This window comes from Serinus canaria, chromosome Z (assembly GCF_022539315.1).
Source record: "Serinus canaria isolate serCan28SL12 chromosome Z, serCan2020, whole genome shotgun sequence".
Taxonomy (NCBI): Eukaryota; Metazoa; Chordata; class Aves; order Passeriformes; family Fringillidae; genus Serinus; species Serinus canaria.
In genome coordinates, this window is record NC_066343.1 from 66,697,215 (window position 1) to 66,718,990 (window position 21,776).

Here is a 21,776-nt window from a genome sequence, read left to right on the forward strand (position 1 = left end):
CGAATGATCATAAAGCCCAACCCTGCAGAGACAGTGGGAGTTGGATGCTCTCTGAAACTTGTGAAAAGTTGGTGAGATTGTGAAAATCAACAAAGAGAAATAAAATCAAGTTTAGAAACCAACCATCAGAAGAGTACTGAAAGAAGAAGAATTCCTTTCTGGACATTTGTTGGGTTTTGCATGCCTAACTCATTTTCAGAAACAGTAAAATTTCCTCCTGTCCTGGTTTGAAAGGAAGTGAGTTTTTTGGGAGGCTGTGGTCAAACCAACAGGTGCTCAGATTTGAATATTGGCACCTGGCGTGGCCACTGAGGACACAGATACACCTCTGAGAACACAGCGGGGGGTGGGGGGGTAGTTTAGAAGCAGAGAACTCCCAGGGGACGCTCTCTTGGGTTGCATCCATGAAAGAGGTCAGACCTTCCCTGCCCGGATCAAGGCTGGGCTGAGGAGGGGAAGCCATGCAGCCGGAGGAGTCAGGCTGGGCCTGGGACAGAGAAGGGAGGTGAAGGCCCCTGCAGAATGGAAGGGTGGAGGAACCCTGAGAGACATCAGGCAGGCCCCCCCAACCCCCTGAGGGGGAGAGAGAGAGGGAGCCTGTGCCTGTGCTGGTACCACCTTGAAATCTGATAGCACGGCCTGGCTGAGAAGGAGAAAGAGGGGGATGCAGTGGGAAGGTGCCCAGCAGGGAGGGAGTTCTGGACAGGCAAAGCCTCATGTTTTAACCCTTCTCTTGGATGATGGAAACCTTGCAAATGCTGATCCTTCTGGAGCTGAATGAGGAGAGAGATAGAGATGGAATAGCAGGAAATGGGCAAGTGTGATGCAAGTTTATGCAAGTGAAAGATGTCTGAGAGAAGTTGAGAAGAATCCTAGGTGGGAGGAGATGATGGAGTGGCCTTTGGCTGGACTCTTCTTGTACAGCCATGGACAGAACCATTTTTCCTGTGACACAGAGACTGCATTTAGGGAGGAGGCAATGGCTCAGAGCCAAGAGAGCACAGTGATATGATGTGAAGGAGTGCATGAATAGAGACAACAGGTGAGGAGGGTTGTGGTGGTGCCCTCAATCTTCAGTGAAGGAGAAGACCTCTGTTCTCGAGACCCTTTGGCCCCAGGGGGTGAAATCTGGGGGGGACAGGTGTCCCAAAAGTGAGAGATTGTGCTGTTTTTGGAACTGAGCAAAGCATCCTTGAAAGGAAAACCCTAAAAGCAGCTCTGGTCCATGTGCAGTGGTGAGAGCACGGGGCATGGAAGGAAGATGTCACGATGGCAGATGTCCTCTGGGCGGTGCCATGTGTGACATGGAAGGAAACACGGCAGGTTTCAACTGTGTTTCCAGGGGAAGTCCATGGTGCAAGAGGGACTCCTCTCTTCTTGATGAACTGAGAATTGATTATCTGAAGGGTGGTGATAGACTGAGAGTTAGTGATTTGAGGGGTGGTAACTGAATTGAAAGTCCAAGGTTTTGTCCTACTGTGATGTATTGGGAATTTGGTGGGAGGAGGAGGAGGAATGTTTTTGGAAGGTTTTCATTCTGAGTTCTGCATGTGTTTCTTTTTTTAAATATAGTTGTAGGTTAATAAAGTTTTTTTCGGCTTTATTCCTAAGCTGGAGCCTGCTTTGCTCTATTTCTGGTCACATCTCACAGTAGACACCAGGGAGAATGCATTTTCATGGGGGCACTGGCATTGCGCCAGTGTCAAACTGTGACACCTCCTTGCTAGGAGATGGAATTATGCAAAGACTAATTGGAAATGAAGATGTCTGCAGCAGGAATTACTATAAAAGAATCTTTCTGCCAATGGCTTAGACAACCTGAGCTGTATTATCCAGGCAACTAGAGCCACGGCACAACCCAGAGTCCACCAACTTCTCCAACCCTTTCTACCACAGCACAATGGAACATGATGCTGCTGCTGCCTGCTGATCCAAGCCATCATAACTTCTAGGCCAAAGGGAACCTCTGATTTCAAACCAGCTGGGATGTCAATGAACGGCTTGCAACAAAGCCTGACATGGAGGTCGACAGCTTATGCAGATCTGAGCCTCAGTTCTGACCCATAAACCAGCTGTGCACAAACAAACAAACCACTAAAAATCCCCACTCCAATCAGTGATGCTACTCACGAGCTTAAGCCTCATTTTCACCAAACGGATGGGGAACAAGAGACCAGCAACAAGTCAGCTAACAGCAGTGAGACATTCTCTTACCTTCCATGGCATATTTCATATCCTGGGCAAAAAGACTCCACATCACCTCTGCGCTGATCTTCCCAACTGCAAGCTCCTGAGGAAACCTGAGGGGACATTTGGAAAATGTTTTGGCATATGTCAAAGCAAAGGGCTCTTGATTTAGCTCTGAGCTATGCTACAAGCTGAAAAGCTCAACCTTACAGATGCTTCCTTCACCCTAATGGACCAGGTGAAAATCAGAGATCATGGACTAGACTCTGTGGTACAGATTAGGTAAACAAAATAATTTGTTTAACTCAAAAAGACAGGTCCTGCATATCTTTCCTAAAAGAGGTGCAGAGGTCTGGGAATGTGATCTCTATGCCCTTGCACCTTTTTTCCCTTCCTTGTCCATTTTTTTCTTTCTCCTTTTTGAGGGTCACTAGGCTGAAAGATGATGAGGGCACAGTCCAGGTCTTTGTGTGTAATACCTTGTAGGATCTCTGTCTCTCTCTGCTCTGTGGGACTGTAGGATGGGTATCCACCAGTTGAACAGACCCATTTCAGGGTCCTTTCCAATGCTATGTAAACTCCACCCAGTGCAATCTCCCAGTGCTGAATTGAACACCACATTCCTAAGCCACAGTGCAAGGCACTACAGCACTACTGTGTGCATTAATGTGCATCCCGGAACTGCTCAACATCAGAAAAAACCAAAAGAACTCTCACCCCAGTTTCAGGTGCCTCCCTGAGTTCAGGATTGTAATAATCAGGGTGTTTGTGCTCGAACGCCATCGTAACTGAACCTTTTGAAACTCTTCCATCCCAATCAAAAAGTTATTTATACAGACAGAGACAGATAAGACAGAAAGACAGACAGACAAGATAAGTACTTCTATAAATGCACAAGTGACAGAAGAGATAGAAAGCAGTTTAACAAATAAAGCAGAGCAGACACAGACTAGCATTAGCCAAACATGACACGGAGGATTCTTACTGATTCAGGACTGGGGTATAAGAATTCTTGTCCTCTTCTATGATGGAAACTATCAAAGTTATGAGCTTGGGCCAGAAATCAAGGTTTCTGATGCTGGGGCCCTGTTCCTCGGCAGGAAGGTCCTGAGTTTTGTTCTGAGAAGGAAGCCATTGGAAAACCAGCATAAAATGTAAGGGCAAAGAAAAAGCTGGCAAATGCAGATCACCATGCAAACTCCAAGCCCGCCTGTGGACCCTTTCTTCCAAAGAGCTTAAAATTATTAATGATGGCTGGCAAATTGTCTGATCTAATGCAAAACACACTAACACGCCAAACTATGTTGCTGACTGGTGGCCTCAAACCAAACTAATCCCTGTTTTGTCATCTATCATGCCAGGAGCAGGCCAAGCTCCAGGGGACCTGCTGAGACATCATTTGCCCTAAGCCTATTCCAAATACTTGCTCTTTAGGCACCTGGCTGGTGACTGTATACCTGTTGACATACTGTGTGTGCACTACTACAGAGTGGCCAGTGGAGCTTTCACACATTTGAGAAGAGTTTGTGTCTAGAGGCACCTTCTTAAACCCAGTGCAGGATACTGGGTGCCTGAAAACAAGGCAAAATCTCACTGCTTGAGGTTTACATATGCTAATGACAGCTTCCTTGATCAGCCTACATTTGCTGTAATTGGCTTTTGCTCACTCAAAGCTACATCAAACCTTCCCTTCACAAATAACTGCTGAGGCTGGCAAAACACATCATAATTAGTCAGTGTAAAACAATTATCATCCTCCCCTTACTAATTAGTGTTCATTAATTGATTACAGATTTTCTGCATTCAGAAGATAACAAGTCACACAACTTTGTTTGGGCTGGCTTTTTGTATCAATTATTATTCTTGCTATTATCTTAAGAAAGTAAGAAAAATTCAGTTTCTGCCTACTTATCAGCTACTCACAGGATCTGTCTGGTACTCCCGACTGTACAGCTCATGACAGTTGTTGAAAATGTACTCATAGGTGGAGTTGAGGCAAGCTTTTACACAGTCCTTCACCACCTGGCTAGCTCGGGGTGGACTTTGCAGCTCTTGGACCTGGCAAGGGGACAACAAAGAGAGTCAAGAAAGCACGGTTCATAAATCAAACAGGGAAAAGACACATCACTGTTTTGGAAACCACTCAAGGCTTGGTGGATCTGCTTTCAGCAACTTGTGACCGGAAAACACAAATGGGTCACTCTCCACAGGCATAAAAAATCAGTGACAACACTTATCTCCCCACAGGACCATTTGAAGCATAAAAGAGATTTTGATGTGCCAAGGAAGGTTCCCCAGAACAGACAGATCATGTGGCTCGATATGTGTATAATCTGAGCCAAACTGCTGAATTTATAGGACTTTGTTACAAAGCCTCCAGGCAGTCTTCCCCAGCACTGGAAGAATGTGCAACAGACCAGCAGAGCAGTTGACATCTGATCTGCAAAGTCCTGCCAAACACCACTTGTCTGCCTTTAAATACAAAAAACTTTCATTAAGGACATCTTTCATCACAAGCTTCATTGAATTTTAAAGCAACCAGAATCATTAGGGACATGCCAACTGATACGCCTTCTCCTCTTGCAACAGCAGCTGTTTTCATTATTTCATTGTTACACTATTTTAGGAAAATGCTGCACAGGTACTTTAAACTAAACAGACAGGCAATCACCCTGCAAATACAATTATAACCTAACAATTTTGATATTTTCAGTACCTCTAAACTTTTCAGAGTATCTCTTTAAATCAAGCTTCCAACACAGACTGTCTGAATGAATACTCTTAAAGTAAAGATCTAAATCATCATTTACACTAGGGCTTAGGTGTAAAATTTTAAGCACTTCTTGAGGAAGCTCAAATTAAACACTTGCTTTGTTTTTGATAAGATAAACATTTTTAAGTGGCATGTACTAACCAACAATATTAGGTTGTAATCTTTTAAAAAAAGTTTAGAAGCCAAAAATCAGGAATATAAAATAATCTCATTACACATTGCTAGGACAATAAACTTAACTATGAAACCAGCACATTAGCATTCATAACAACTCTCGTGGATCTCTACTGAGAGATATTATCCCATTTTAGTATCTCATGCTCCCCAAGAGAAACTCTAAAATATTTACTAGATAGTGAAAAACCTTCCTAATGTTATTAAAAAAGCAAATTATCTTCCTAAAACTAGACAATTCCCTTTATTCTTCCTCCTCCTCAATTTTTTTGGTTTTTTGCAAGGGAGGGTGGGAGAGTGTTGTGCCATTTTTATGACTGAAGAATAATAAGGGAAAAGCAATTTACATCTTCATAATGCAAAATACAGAAAAGTAAAGACAAAATGTGGATGTTTATACATGGTTAGCAGATGATTTCCATTTTCCTTAAGTGTTTAAAAAAAAACCAACATGAAACAATGGTTTGAAAATGGGAAATCAACTCCTGGGGGAAAAAAACCTGCAGAGATGCCATTCCCATCCCCACCCATATTCCTACCTTCATCCTGAAAAAAGTGATGCTGGTCAGCAAATCCACTGTAGACTTGAGGTCCTGCAGCCGCTCACGACTGCTGGCTGGGAAGTTATTCTGTTGACAGAAAAGGGAAATCCTGTTCCAAAGCACAGTCAGACCCATGCAAGGCTTCAAGCATGTGCTAAATAAGGAAACTGTCTTGGAAACATTTCCTGCTCAAGAAGCTTGTACCAGTCAAAACAATGCTCAATAAATAAGGCCTTTTTACTGCAGAAGCTTATCTGTTTGCTTAATTAAATAGCTTCTCATATAAATGTAAAGTCTGTGGATGCCAGGAGACTGACAGCCCTTAGTGGCAGGGACCGTCTCTTTGGCTGTAGAAGGAGCAGGCTGGGAACAGCCCTACCAATAGCAGTCCTGGCCTTTTGCCTGAGGTTATGTGAGACCTTTCCTTTCTGCACACAATACTCTGGTTTTTGGCTTCTCTTCTGAGATGCCAAGGGGTGTTGTGTATTCAACAGCTCTCCAGAAAAGTGAAAAAGACCAAGAAGGAAAAATTAGCACAGTTCCCATAAGGAACTGGAACTAGCTAGAACCCTGTGAGATGCCATATGTAAATACATATGCTGAATGCAGCTAGCTTTGCTTTTTGCACAAAACTTCCCTTTCTGACCTCAGGCACTGTGCCCGTTCCAATATTCCCACTGTCTCCTATGGGCCCGTGTCCTTTAACAGCATTCAAGTTCCTCAGCATGTTCTTACATTCAAGCTGATGGGATTGGTTTTGCTGCAAGCAAAACAGCAGGAGCAACCTTCTCTTCACATAGTCTCTTCATATCTGCACGTTCAAAAATTATTAAATACGAAGGTGAAAAGAGCAGAGGGGAACAGTTTTCACTTTTTACTGAGGAGTGGCAGGAAAATATGCTGTCTCTTGACAGTAGTAATTGAGTATTACTAAAGTTCAGCTAACCAGTGCAGGCAATTTCATGTCTTTTGCAGATGGTCCTTCTCAGAGAACTCTCCTTTTAAAAGTTAAGCTGTCCACATGCAGGTTCTCTGGAACTCAGGGTATTTACCAAAATCAAAGACTTCCATGGGTAAAGACCTAAATACAAACTATTTGAAGAATATAAATTGCCATCTCCTGTTTGGAAAGCTGCAAACTAACACCTTTTCTTTCAGAACTTAACCTGCCCTTCAGGGTCTTAAAATAATTCCTAAATGCTCCCATAATGCTTCAGCCATTTCTCTAAATATAATGTCCATTAGATTACACCTAAATTATTTAAACTACACAAATCTTTCCAGGTCCTTTATGTAAGATCTTGTTTGTGCACATTTCAGTTGCATTAGCCACCAAAAAGTAGCTTTTACTGAACACCAAGCAAACAAAAAAGGCAGCACTGCTTCAGATTCCTATTGTCATGGGTTGATAATTTTCCCTCTGCTACTCTGTGGATCAGTTGCCTCCATTTAGACCTTCTCTTTCTAGTAAGGTAGCTTTAGAATAGCTCTTCACACAATATTCCTTTTATCTTCTTTTGCACCTTTCCCCTTTTCCTTTTTTTCTTTTTTGTCTTCCTAATGCACTTCTCTTTATCTTCTCGTGTTTTTCTCCTCTATAAATTTTTCTGTGTTTCAAGTAAATGCTAAAATCAGAAGTGGATAACTAAATAAAATCGAAGCTCACATTTTGCCACCATTTTCAAAATTTTCAATGAATTAGTCACTGACTGAAATAATATAGCAAGGAATTTAAGGGAAAAAAACCAGCCAAGTCACATGAAAATATTGACTCAGGAGTAGCAAGGAAAGAAAGTGGAGGGTTTATGAAGCTTGTTGGACTAATGCTAATAAGTAAAACTCATCTCTTCACAATCTGCTGAAGTGAGGAGGATGTCAAACCTGACCATACATTATGATTTGAGTTTGCCAAACCTTAAATAACTGACAACACAGTGCTCTAAAATATTTCTGTCATAGTAGGGGAGAACAAGTCTATTTTTCCTTTTTAGATGATACCTGAAGTAGCTGATAAGAGTAATTAAAATTATTTTATCCAATCTAGCTTGGACTGGAAACTTCTGGGGAAGTATCAGAGATAAGCACAATTCACAATGCTCAAATTATTTCAGAAGTCTTGAGCAAATTAAAACGGAAGAAAAAAACAAGGTCTAAGATCGATCCATAAGCAAAACAAAGTGGTACATTTGAGCAACAAGCTTGTCATGACAATTCCTTAAGACATAAATTGTGCAAGAAGATAGAAATGTAAGAAAACTCCAAATGGTGTGTTTCCACTCTGCCCACAAAAATACCTGAAAGGATTCTGTTTATTCCCACTCACCCTGTACATTGAGAGATCAATCCGAAGTGAATTATGAAGCTGATCCAGGAGCTTTACAAATCGTTCTTTCTGTTGAGCAGAAAGCACCAATAAACATTCACATATCACCACTGTCCAATCCATGTTCAGAGTAAGCAGCAAAGTATCAGGTAATCAGTGTCAGATCTCATGAGAGCAGGAGAAAGCAATATGGATACAAGGCATTGTGCAAACAGTATTTTCTTTCAATTCCTGGATTTACTTTAAAACTGTAATTATTTCTGAAGTCTGTGAAACATCACAATTGTCAGAAAAACACTCCATTATCACTCTGAAGTAGAGGAAAAACAGAAACCATTCTGACTTTCCATCTGCAATTTACACCAAACTTGTATTTGAGAGAAAATACTTATTCATAGTTGAATAAACTACAGGCAGAAAAGGGTCTAATTTAGAGCAATGATAGAGCTCTGTGATCTTATCTAGATAAGTGACAAGTACTACAGGCTTCTGGTGACATAACTTTTTGAGGTCAGGTCCCTCCAATGAATTCGGATTTGGCATTGTGAACACCTCCTCAATCTATTAATAAATACTCAGTCTGATGGGAAGCATGAGCTTTTCCAAATACTCTTCTAGCACATTCAACTCCACCACAAATTGTATACAAAACATTTTAACCATTAAGGGGATAGACTTCTTTTGTGGTGGTGCTTTTTTTCTCCTAAAGCAGTTGCTGTTTTTAAAAACAAAGTTCTGAAATTATCAGATCACACGATATATTTTACCAACAGCACTAACATGGAGAGATAGTATCGTTTGCTCATTCCATACCATCTGTGCTCCACTGTAATGCGAACACAAAGAATGAACATCACAATGCATTACACTGATTGATATCTGAATGTGTGATGATGAAGATAATAAACCCATACTCTTTGTCTGGTATAAAATAGTTCCACTGCTTCAAACTCCTCACAAATTTAATGTTCTTTAAACAGAACAAGTCATTTGCTCAAGGGTGGAAGCACTGAAGCAAATTAAAGAAGTCCAATTGCAACATCACCAAACACACAGACCTACCCCAAAATTGGAGGCTGCAAAGCGGTCCGAAGCAGACACATTTGTGGAGGCAGTGGTGTGTGCATAATAAGCATTGATATTGGCAAGTAAGGTGCTCATCACAGCTGGCACGCCTGGGCACATGTATTTAGACGAGAGACATGCAAAATGCCTGCAAAAGGACAGTGATGTAAGTCATTCTGGTCTCTTTTGTGCAGCAGGACTTGACTTTATCCATTTAATAGACCCCTTGTGCTGGCGGGCACCATGAACAGATGGAAGTTACGTTTCATCACTTTACAAAACTCTAGCGTCTCAGAGCTTTTATTCAGAAAGGTGCCATCTAGACAACAGCTCAAAACAAAGAGAAATCCCTTCACTGCAGCCACTTCCAGATCATAAAACAGCTTCTCAGCCATTTGCTGCCGACAGTACGTGACATAGTGATGCCCTGGGTCCTGATGCCAATTCCTAGATCCAAGCCTGACACAAGGAAATGAACACAATTTGTTGCGGCTTGAGGCAGACACAAGTTCTGAGGTGTCACGTGGTAGCAGCAGTTGCTGGAAAGCATTAATGGCCAGTGAGAGTACACACTAGTATTTCTGTGCCGCACCGATATGTGTGATTCCTTGTGGCTAACCCATTCAGCCTGCAAGAAGTGTGCACACTCATTTGTATTTTCCCATTCTCTCATTAAATGCAGGGAACCCTCCTCCAGAAAATCTCTGAATTATGCTAGGAGCATTCAGGCTTATGAAATGATTAAAAAAAAATTTTCAAAATCTGTTAGTCTATCATGGGAAATGGCAAGTTCATTTCAAGAGGCAGAAGAGATGGGCCATTTTTATGCAGAAATACTCACTGAGAAATTTCATCTAATCTGTTACTTTACAAATGTAACTTTCTCCCTGTGGGACTCAAAATCACAGAACAGTCTGGGTTGGAGGGGGCCTTTAAAGGTAATCTAGTCCAACCTCTGCAGTGATCAGGGATCCACTGCTTCAACCACACCAGGCTGCTCAAAATACCATTCAACATGACCTTGAACACTTCCACGTTAGGACATCTACCACCTCTCTGGGCAGCCTAGCCACTGTTTCACCACCCTCACTGTAAAAGATTTTGTCCTTTTATCTATCCCAAATCTAAACCCTTCAAGTTCAAAACCATGCTTGTTATATAACACAAACCTATTGGTCATTTAGGCACTGGGTAAATACAAACATATGAAATGGCTTCTTCTAGCTTTAAGAAGAGAAGCTGTGAGGAATGGGGATCTTATCAGAGAGGCTTCCGCCTTCATCCTTGGAAATTTTTCACATCCCTGAGCAGCCTAGTAAAACTTTCAAGTTAGCCCTGCTATAAGCAGTGACTAGACCTCCAGAGAAACCTACCAATTCTTCTCCATTTTGGCTTAAACCAATAGGCAGAAAAGCTGCTTGCAAGGTGACATAAGTACAGCTCATAACTCATCTAAGGACCTGTAACCCAAAACTTTCAGCTTCTAATGTGAAAAAGTTCACTTTTGTCTGCTATTTTTTATATTACATTTGAAATAAGAAATGAGCTAAGTATAGCAATACTAGTCTTTATGAGGATGAATGACAAATCCCAAATCCTAGTAAAAGTACAGTGACAAGAAAAAGGTTCTTTGAAGATACAGAACTGCATTAACCTAATGGTGCCACTGATTTGTCCAAAGAGGACAAATTAGTGGCACCATTACTCAAACTTTCTGGAGGTGCTTTCAGCAGCACCTGGGAAATCAGTCTCTTGAAAGAACTGTAACATTTGCCACAACAGACATATAGGACAAATGCTTCCACAAAACCTCATCCTTTCTCAGATCATCAGAAACCTTCAGTGGGAACCTTGAGCAACAACTTTTTAACAGAAGAGCTCTCAGAGAGATTGTAGAGCCTCAAAACGCAAATGGCAGACAATAATTTTTAGACTTTGAGGACACCAGGAAAGTGGTTCAAAGACAGGAAGTCTCTTCCCATTCACAGTAAGACCCATAAGGAGCAGCTGCCCCTGCCAAGCCTTCCATTATCAATACACTTCATCTGCTAAACAGTGAGAGTTACATCAATCAGTTACACCAATTATCTGCACTAAGGAACACAGGAAATGCATCTTACGTCATGGCCTGGTATATTGATTCAATGCCATAACGCATTGCAAATTCATCCACGATCTCTTGGGCTGTCTCATCAAAATACACCTTCCATGCATCATCTCCTTTGGCATCAGGGATCTTCACCACCCCATTCCCTTGCACATCTGTGAGATGGTGAAAGAGATTCTAAAAAACAAAACAAGGACAAGTTTGTATGTGAGGCTGCTGAAGCCACTAAGTAAGATTCATGAAGAGCATGAAACTGCTGATGCAGTGGCACTATCACAAATTTCTTTGTTCTCCTCCTCTTTTTTCACCCATTTTCTGCTTTTACCTTTTTTTCTTCTTGAAGGAATCTCATAGATGAATTTTTCACATGCATACCTACAACTTTACCCAGTAGACAATGTGAATGACTCAGAAAAGTGCTTCAGTGCACTGAAACCACAGACTAATTAGTTTTCCTGAAACCTACACATTTCTGTCCTGATCATGAAAATGCCTTAATATGTACAAGTTATTTAAACTAGCTGACGTTACAGCTCTGTATCAGCACTGTAATTATTATTATACAGAACAGTCCAAACAGATTTCTTTTCCTGAAAAGGATACCCTTAAGATCACCCCTAACAACAAGACACTCGCATTATTATTATTATTCAACATGACCTTTCACTTTATCTAACACAGCAAAAGTTTTCAGCTATCATTTCTATGCAGAAATTGCACATTCAGCTCAGTGGGCTTCTCAGTAATCCTCAAATTCATGTCACTTACAGATTCATCAGCCTTTGAGAGTGGCTCCCTACAGTAAGCGAGGCAGAAGTCTAATGATCTCATTAGTAGCTAGAGGACTCTGTTTTACAGTACTATTTTTCCTGATTATATTATTCTTGCTGCAAATCATCTTCATTTTAGAATACACAAAAAAAAAGGTGATAGTTAAAAAGATACCTATTTGCCAAAAAAAAAGAGCAGTAAATAAACATGCATGTTCAAAGGACAAAACCAAAACAGCTACAGCTTACCAAATAGTAGCCATCACTGAAATGAAAAACAATAAAATATGTATTGAAGGATACAACATAGCCTACTAAAAGAAGCCTACTTTCTGAGCTTGATATTTATCTTACAGAGAGTTCCCTGGTAAGGCCAGAAGACACCACAGAGCTCCTCCAGCTCAGTGGCTGGATAAATATGCTGCCCCTGTAGATGAACATTCCTCTCAGTGATACAACCGTCCTCCTCTGTGTAAGATGAATTTGCTTAACCCTCAGTGACCTCAGGATATTCTTGTATACAGGGCTCTGACTACTCTTCCTTATTCAGGCACTTTTGAGATTGACCCTGCTGCCTGCCTTTTCTTTGACACAGACAGACTGGGCATCTCTCCAAGAGAGGGTTTTCCCTTTAGTCTTTCTTGCAAGTCATCTTTGGATTTCTCCCAACTTCTGCAGCACTGCCTGTCTAGCTCAGTCCATCCTGAGACAGGTCAGTACTCAGTAACCTCAGCTGAATCTTCTGTTCCCCAACAGTTGTTCAAAACTACACAGCACTGCAGCAGCACAAAAGAATTTATACCACCAATACCTGCATCACTCAACTGCCCAAGACAGAGACTCTCTCCTCAATCAGAATTTATTCATAATGCATTTTAGTATGCTTCCTCTAAAGAAAAACAGATATACAGTACACGTTGAAAACATCACTCAAGGAAATTCACAGGTTTCTCCACCTTAAACTCATCATGGGTTCTGAGTGAAACCAAAGCCTGATCTTTGACAGTAGCACAGCTGTGACAGTGCAACACACTGAGCCAGCCAGTGTTGGGGAGAGAGCTTAAAGCTGCTCCCTGACAAATGTGGGTTTGATGATTCAGTGTGTTACCACTGCATGGCAGGGAAAAGAAAGCTCACCTAGGGCAAGAAGGAACATTTCAAGGAAATAAAGGTCAGAGAATTGCTTTTTCAGAATGAACAGATTGTCAGAATGAACAGATATTCATACTCCTTACCTCATGAAGGCAAGTGTACTGAACATGATATGGAGCCACTTTCTCCTCGCCTTTGATCTCCACACTGATCTGCAGGCGAATAGCCCCGGACACTGCAGACTTATCTGTTCGCTTCTCTAGGAGACAAAACATCAGCAATTATTGCATTGTTCATGTTCAGAGCACAGCCATCTCAGGGCAACAACAATGGCAAAAGAAACTGCTGGAACCTTGGGCTGAGTCACCACAGTGAAAACTTTCTCTTTTCTTTCAAAACATTGAATAATGCTAAGCAGACATCAGCAAAACAATTGCCATGATACACCCTCAATATTACATGTCTAATTAGAACTATGTATATTTTTGGACACAAGACACCCTTTCTGCCAGCAAATGTGCTACAGACTCTTGGATTCAGTCAGGTGAACCAGAACCACCAAGGACAGATTCCTTTTCTGAGAATAGGGCTGACTGATGTGGATTTTGTCACTAACTGCACCACAGCCCTGAACTCCTGGGAACTGCTGGAAGAAGATTTTGGATCTCCTAGGAGATGGCAGGTTCACAGCGCCTGTCAACTCAGCACCCTCTGATTGCTTGCTGGTACTTTCTACAACTGTCACTGGAAAAGGTCTCAACAACTTGCCAGCCCAGTGCAATGCACCTGAAGTTCTTACAGACTTGTAAAATGCTTGCGTTGACACCAAAAAAAAAGAACACAGGACAGCACATCTCCAGCAGAGGCAGAATCGAGTTTTGCTCCAAGCATTTCTTCCATTGTATTTTTAAAGAGGTGACAGAGAAAAAACATCTACCTTCTGGCACGTTGCACTCAATTTCAACTGGGATCAGCTTTGCAGCTGCTCTGCAGCAGCATCATATGCTGTTGAAACCATGTAAACACTTTTCCCTTCTTGCAAATTGTCCACATGCATCCAAGTGCTCTCAAACATTCCCAAACCAACACGTAACACGTTTTCAGCCCCAAGGCCCTGCTCACCAAGGTTGTACCACACATCCATTTCTCCGCTCAGAGTGCGAACTTCAATGATTGTTTGCCCCAGGAAATCATCTGACTCGCGTTTCAGCCTCTGCTTGACACGAGACTTGATGTCATCATCTTCATCCCACACTCGCACCTTGATCCGGTCAGAGGAATTATGGCACTCACTGCAAACAAGAAAAAATGTAATTGTAAGAGTGTGCAATGCAGCCAACATTTATTTGCTACATTCTCTGTACTCCTCTTGACCCTCTCCTCCAACATCAGAGAGATGTATTAGCAAAGAGTAAACAATGGGTATTTATTCAAAAGTGGAGTGTCTGATATGAACAACACAAAACCTTGTTAATGCACTCTAAATGCTCCTGTGACATGGCAAATACTCCAAATGCATGCCGAATGACAGCCCTGCCCTGACCTCAGCCACCAACTTCTGACTTTCCAAGCAGCTGTGACTCTGCTGCTTGTCCTCAATCTCAGCAGCAGCTCACAGAACTTGGGAATTCTCTACACAGCTGTCAGTTTTGCTGCAAAGCCCACAGAAGCCGGGGGACAGCTAGGCTGGTTAATGCCAGCATACACCCCCACAAAAAATGACAATCATCATGTAATTAGTTTGAACAGCTCTCTCCATCAATGACCTCCTGTTTAGCTGTAGGCTGTAAGGGCTACCTGTCTTAATGCAGTTTCTAGGTTAGCAGAATTAAGACCTGTGACAAACACCCTTTGTGCTGGTTTCTAACAAAGGATAAATAGTTCAGGTGGAGGTAGATCTCTTTCTTCAAGACAGTAACAAAGCAGTAATGTATCAATGCATAACACACTACAATCAGATGATGCACCACAATGCCTGAGGGGAACGGGTGTGATACAGTAGTTACAGCATTGGTATTTAATTGCTAGAATTGATTCTGCCTATTACTCACAGCTTAGACTGATACTTTGTGCTCTGGGCAGATCAATAAAGACATTTCCATTAAAAGAAGCAGTTTATCATTTGATGAATCAGCACCCTCCAGTTTAATGCACAGACGGGATTTAAAGATTCTCCCCCCTTTTTCATGTGTTTCAGGTATCTTTTGTATATCCAAACAGGCTCTTGGATGTCAGAAGTGGGTAGAACCGTATTATAACAGCTCTGCTCATTTACAGGGCATGCAATAAAGCAATTTGAATGCTCATATGAGACCATGACAAGGGTGATTACTCACCATAACCACTACAAATGTCTACCCTCAAGCAAATAAAACCTATGAAAACAGGCAACTGCTGCCTAAGGCCTGTTTTCCAGCTTTTTTAACATTAACATGCTGCATCTGTTGCTAAGCAACAGGGAGAAAGAAGAAATGGGTCAGAAGAGCTCTGCTAAGCCTGGTCAACAGGATGTGGCAGTGGCTGGTTATGAGCATGCTCTCTGCCAAGAAACCATTTGGGCTTTTACTGCCACCATTGTGATGCAGGACAATGTTTAACAGACATCCATGCAGCTCCTACTGATTTTTCTAGTAGAAGGGAATAGCTGGGAATTATATGGACAAGGTTAAAGGCAATTCCATGCAGCTCAGATCACAGGCAGAGCACATCATTGTTCCCTGCCTTTACTGGGCAATCAAATCTGTATTTAGAGTTCAGAATGAAAGAAGTTCAATGTTTGTCTCCTATCTTCACTTTCCTCTTCCTCCACCTTAACTTCAAGAATGTCTTCCTAACAAAACCATGCAAACAAGTGTTCACAAGCAGGGAATGGCTGGAATTGCTGCTCTTTGTAGATCTCAAATTTATCTGAGTGCTTTGCCATGTCTGCCTAAGCATGTAAAAGAAATACAGCCTAAGCATGTAAAAGAAATCCTCTTTTCCTGACACAGTGAACTACTGTACAGCCTGGCAGTATTGTAGAGGCTCAGTGTTCAGAAATGCACAGGTGCCTCAAAACACAACTGGGACACAGAGCCATTTAGCAAGCATCTGTAAGTTAACTCCTGACTACTTCAGACATCACCTTCTGGCTGACAGCTCTTTGCTAGGACCACTTTAGTATTTTTTCTTTACTTCCAATGGTCTTTCCTCAAGAAAAACGTTCACTGTTCAACCCCAAATCTAACTTAAGCAGTCCCACACGCATCCCCTGCTCCTGAGGTGGCTGGCTATCATCCTTCACTCAAAGACAGCAGCATAACTCCAACATCCTACAGGAAGCCTTCCAATAGCATTTACTGAGCTACTAAAGCTTCTATTTTACCACACCTTTCCTTGTTGTTTTTAAGAGACTGCTCAACTTGCTTTCTTTGTGCTGGTGCCATGCCAGTGAGTGAGCTTTACCACTTGCTTACTGCAGCTGAAAGCCTTGAGCTGGTGGTAGCTTACCATCAAAAGGGTAAGTCCGTAGAACCATAGTCCTTGATTTGCTGAAGTAACACAGTAGTGTCAAAACCAGTTCACTTTTCAGTGAGCACCCCAAAACAGAATCATGAACGTTGGAAGACTTGGGCTTGCCAATGGGTGAGAATTTTCTAATTAATGATAAATAGCTTCCAATTTGTGACACTGACATGACTCCGTAAGACTGTGGCTAACAAGCTCTGCTGCTCTCCCCATCATTAATACAGGAGCTGGCATATTTCTCAAGATGCCTGCCCCACTCCTTGTTATGTTTCTATGAAGCTTGATTTCACTGCATGCACACATATGTCTGTCCACCCTCCTACAGCTGAGCTCTCACAGCTTTTCCCAAGAGGATGCAGAGAAAAGAAACACTCTGTGACCCCACAAAAAGGAAGAAATTACCAAATACTTTCAGGTTCATTTCAGAGATCAAGAGACTGGAAACCAGGTTTGCTATGTACATGGCTCAAACCCTTTATTTTTTAAGCATATTGTCTCAGTGTTTGGAGTAGTGCCATTTTTATAAAAGCACTAGCTTTTACACTTCAAGCTACCAAATGAAGTAACATTTTCCAGAAACAGCACATAAAATCTAAAAGAAAAATTAAAATCAGATTTTTTTTTTCCATTAAAATTTTCTGCTTCAAGCCAGTCGCTGCTGCACTGGAAGCAGCTGAGCCTGATTCTGCTGACTTGCTCACTATCCCACTCTCTACCTCGATCTATTTTGCCACATTCCCCTTTAGTCTTACACAGCACCGAAGCCCCAGCACCCACACACGTCCCCTGCACTGTCAATATTTGGGTCTCTTCCCATGCCCAGCTGAGGGGAAGCACGAGAGCACACGAAGCTGTGGTTAATTCTGGTCTGCTCACACAGTGACATGCCCACACACACAGTAATTAGTATATTGGTGGCTAAACAGAACAAGCAACTGTTGAATTTACACTATAGTTCCTCCCACAATGAAGTTAGTAATTTGTATCCCTCTAACGTAGCTCCAGCTTCCGAAAAAAAAAAATTGTAGGAAATGATTTTTAGTTCTGAGATCTCTTCAAGTCTGTAAAGTCTGGGCCAGACGGGCTTGGATGATGTCAGGGGTCTGGGACAGGTCATGGACTGTGCCTCATCTCCATCAAAACATGGAGAGAAAGAAAAAGGAGAAGTGTCAAAAAATGACCAAAATACTACTCCTGAGCCAATGATTCATTCTTTGAAACAAAATCCCCAACAAAATTTATGCTGAATTTGCTAATTTTACTCTGTAGAGCTGACAGGCTAATAAAGACAAAACACAACATGTAGATTTACACAAGAACAGACAAGGAAAGTAAAAGTCCAGACGAAGCAACAACATTTTTCAGATTTTAAGGTAGGTCAGTCTAGCCCAGAATTAAGTAGTTTTATTGTATTTTTGGCATTTTTTTGGTATTGAACCAAAAATATTTACAGTTCAAAGAGTCTAGTGAATGTCTGTGTGTTCTATTCTGTGAACAGTTTTCTTCCTGCTGACACAGTTGTGACGAAGGGCCTGTAAAGTTCCACATGTGCAGGGGACATTTCATACAATGGTAGAGAAAGAAAGAGAAAGAAAGTGTAGAGCTGCTGGCAGAAATAATGGATGAGAGTACTGGAGGTGGGAAAATGCAAAAGAGAGAACAGATCAGCAAGATGTTAGGACGTGTGATAATCTGAAGAGTACAGTTCTGCTTCTGAGAAGGAAAGCCTAAATAAAGGTAGTGATTTTGTGGAAAACGAGAAAGGAAGGAGTAGTTGTAGCAACCAGTATGTGAAAGACCAGTTAAAAGTTGCAACAATATACAGAGGAGGAGCAGAAAAAAAGTTATTTTGGGAAATGGTACAACTGAAAAAGCAGGAGGATTCAAATGTGGCTCAAATGAAGTGTCAAAAACATTGCAGGGTCCAATTGGCAGCTCACTTGTGGTCAACCACAGCGAGAATGGAAGGCAAAAAAACTTCTCAGAAGAGGCTCATTTTTAAATGCTGACAAGACTCCTCTTTTAGGGAGAAAAAAGGACAGTGGAGAAAACACATAAGGCAAAATCTGAGTGGAAAGAGAACGAAGGAAAATCCTCAGTACTTTGTAATTTAAGCATGACAGCACAATAATATGCCCTGAGAGGCCGTTGTTGCTGTCTATGAACAAAGAAATGAGTTTTCACTTCTTACTAGCATGAAGCTCTTTCTTTCCTCAGGAGAACAAGTACAATCATTTGCTGTTACCCAATGTTACAACATCAACTGACAAATTAATGATGCAGCTCTTCTAACTACAAAGAGCAGATAAAGTGATTCTGCATTTTACATCACTAGCTACATTAACTCAGCTTTCCAACTGGTGCTTGCCACGAGGCATCAGGTCTGTATCATGGTAGTAACTGAGCAGGAAACAAGCGAGATTTTATCAGAATGCCAGGTTCAGTATCTGCAGTACCTGGAGATTAGGAAAGCAAGACAAACTGCATGGCCTCTGCCACACAGTGAAGGGAGTCTAAGGGGAGAGAGCTGCAATTGATATAAACACAGTGATCTCAGAAGGCTAAGTCTAAAATACAGCTCTTTAACAGCACATATAATCACAGACATAACTGAAAGATGATGAGCTTGACAACTTGCTCAGCAGCTAAAAGGAAAATTTTGGGACCAAACAGAAGCCTTTGGGCAACTAGTCAGTGGTTAGTTGAGAGTAGCACCATTCCCAAAAGATTAACAGGTATGTGTATCAGGGGGGCTCTGTACATCCCAGTAAAATATTTGCTGTCTGCTAGCATGAGGCCCTGCATTCATTTTAACTCAGTTATTCTTCTGCAGTGAGAAAGAATAAACATGCCTCTTGAAACCTGTTCAGAGACAATTTAATCTGTTACAGGCAACGACTTCACATCCACCATTCAAAGCTTTAAACACAGCTGTACTCAGACCATACAACTTCAAGGGGAAATCACTGCAAAATGAACAAGTAATTTTGCACCTACACCAGAGAGAATAGTACCATTTAGTACTCACATCTTTAAAGACTATGGCATTCCCTGAACAAAAGGCTTGGACAAGCAGCCTCCAAACAATCCCAGAGCTCTCCCTTTAAAATTGAAATTGCCCTGTGGTCAGCTTTATCTTCCTAAGCACTGTCTCCTATTGTAACCCATGCAAAATGATGCTCAGCTTCAGCCTTTACAGAAAAAAAAAAGATTCGAGGAGCCCTGTAATTTCCACTGACAGTCTAAAACATGTCTAATTGGGGAATTAGTGTCTTGTTTGAATATGTCAAAAATAGTTTCCTTCTAATATTACTGGACTGCTTCCTAAGGAAAAAAGAGTTATGTAGATTTGCTATGAAAGCTTCTATGTTCCAACAGGTTTTGTGGAAAAAAAAAAAAAAAACCAAAAAAAACAACAGCAAGATTGAGAAGAGAAAATCCTACCAGCTGCTGTCCCTGGAAAGCCTGCAGCCAGCTGGCTCTCATGAACCAACCACTACAGACACCTCAGAATCCAGTTGCAGGCAGGACACATGCTGCCTTCTGTCTAGGCAGAGATGAGGGCAAGGCAAGAGAGCTGAGAGCACGGGGAAAAAAGTACACAGCAAATGGAGGAGGACATCTATAAGCCTGCTCATCACAATTAGAGGAAAGAAATCAGGATTTACTGCAGGAGGAAAGGGGATGTAAATCCAAGGAAAGCAGGGTTTTCTTAGTGCATGTTCACAGAACATTATGCTACAGCAGTGGCTGGAGTTCCCCACCAAGCTTCCTGCTGCCAAGCACCACATATGCAGTGTCTGCATCAAGCCTGCAACACTTTGAACAGAGCAGAAAAATCAACACCTTATGTTTTCAAAGGTCTTCAAACGCTGATGAAATACACAAAAATCTCTCCATAACAACTTATTTCCTAAAGCTATAGATGTAGATATGCAAAGAGATAATTTTCAGAAAGAAAAAGCCTGCAAATTGCTTGCTCAGGCAACATGAATACAGTGCAAGAACTGGTGATTAATCAAAGCAGATGCCTACAGTTACACAGGCTAGCAGTGACCTAAAAAGCACTTATAATGGAAACGCAATGCATTTTGAACTTTGCCTTTTCTAAAATATGATTCTAAATCAGGACTTTAGAATTGGGTCAAACCTACCACTTTTTTTTTTTCAGAAAATACACGAAAAACTAACAAAGCCATTTTTAGGGAGAGATATTTAAGTTTATATACTTTTCTATCTATCACTGTAAATAAGCACAAACTCCCCCTATTTAAAATACCAGAGACATAAAAATTTTCAAACCTATTTAAGCTGTTTTTAGTAAACTTTATTGAGCTTGTAGAAAGAATTGTATCACTAATTTGTACAATGTGTGCCTTCATTCATGCCATGGTTATAATAACAGCGTTATAAATTTAATGACTGATTTCTGGCTCTACAGTCAACCTTTGAAAGCACACTGGAATTGTGATCACATGAAAGGCACTAATCTCCTAATGAACATCAGCAACAAACAAGTCCACCAAGCCAGCACTGCTGAACACACATTAGTAACTGACTTGACCTCTCCACTTACACATCTTGCTCCTTTTTAATTGTTTAACCATTTTGAACATCAAAGCTTCCATATGTCTACTGCATGGCTTTCAGTAACTACCAGCACACCTTTCTCTCACAAGAAGAAATTAACCTAATTTCAAGAATCAAAGACACCTCCCCATCCAAACACCTAAAATTTGACAATCTCTTGATTGACCTGACAATCTCTTCTAAAAAAGCCTGGTATGTAATGGGTATTTTGGGCCTGAATATGTTGATTTACATTTCCACTTCATTATGGGTAAGGAAATTTTAGAACCTAAAGAGCTGCAGCTGCAAAAAGATCCATAAATGCAAAACAGAAACACGGGTGTGTAGAAAACCAGGGCTGCATATGCTTCTATATTACTCTCTCCTCATCCAGCAGAAGGTGAGCTTTGACATCTGCTAACGAAACAACACATTGATTGCAGCACTGAATGCTCTCCAGCCATCAGTGTGGAAACTGTGCTCATTCCCTTCATCTCCTCCTGCTTTTTCAAGGCAAGGAAGGCAACCACCACAGGCAAGACAGAAAGTAGCATCAACTCTAATGCCCAAGAGCATGTTATCTGCTGAATCACAGACATGGCGATTAAGTCTAAACAGTGTCACCGTTAAAATGGTGACATTTATCACACTCTGCTATCTATCTTTA

At 41.4% G+C, this 21,776-nt stretch overlaps 1 protein-coding gene across 2 annotated transcripts in view; it reads right to left on the reverse strand.

Moving 5' to 3' along the window:
• UNC13B (unc-13 homolog B) overlaps positions 1-21,776 on the reverse strand; it is a 210,768-nt gene that overhangs the window by 48,529 nt on the left and 140,463 nt on the right. For both annotated transcript variants that reach the window (XM_050987179.1, XM_018922952.3), the window contains exons 17-25: positions 14,156-14,325; positions 13,177-13,292; positions 11,185-11,348; positions 9,062-9,212; positions 8,000-8,068; positions 5,674-5,763; positions 4,111-4,245; positions 3,173-3,306; positions 2,215-2,300 (exon numbers count right to left, since the gene is read on the reverse strand). In XM_050987179.1, coding sequence (XP_050843136.1) covers positions 2,215-2,300; positions 3,173-3,306; positions 4,111-4,245; positions 5,674-5,763; positions 8,000-8,068; positions 9,062-9,212; positions 11,185-11,348; positions 13,177-13,292; positions 14,156-14,325 — 1,115 coding nt within the window. The remainder of the gene's footprint in view (positions 1-2,214; positions 2,301-3,172; positions 3,307-4,110; positions 4,246-5,673; positions 5,764-7,999; positions 8,069-9,061; positions 9,213-11,184; positions 11,349-13,176; positions 13,293-14,155; positions 14,326-21,776) is intronic.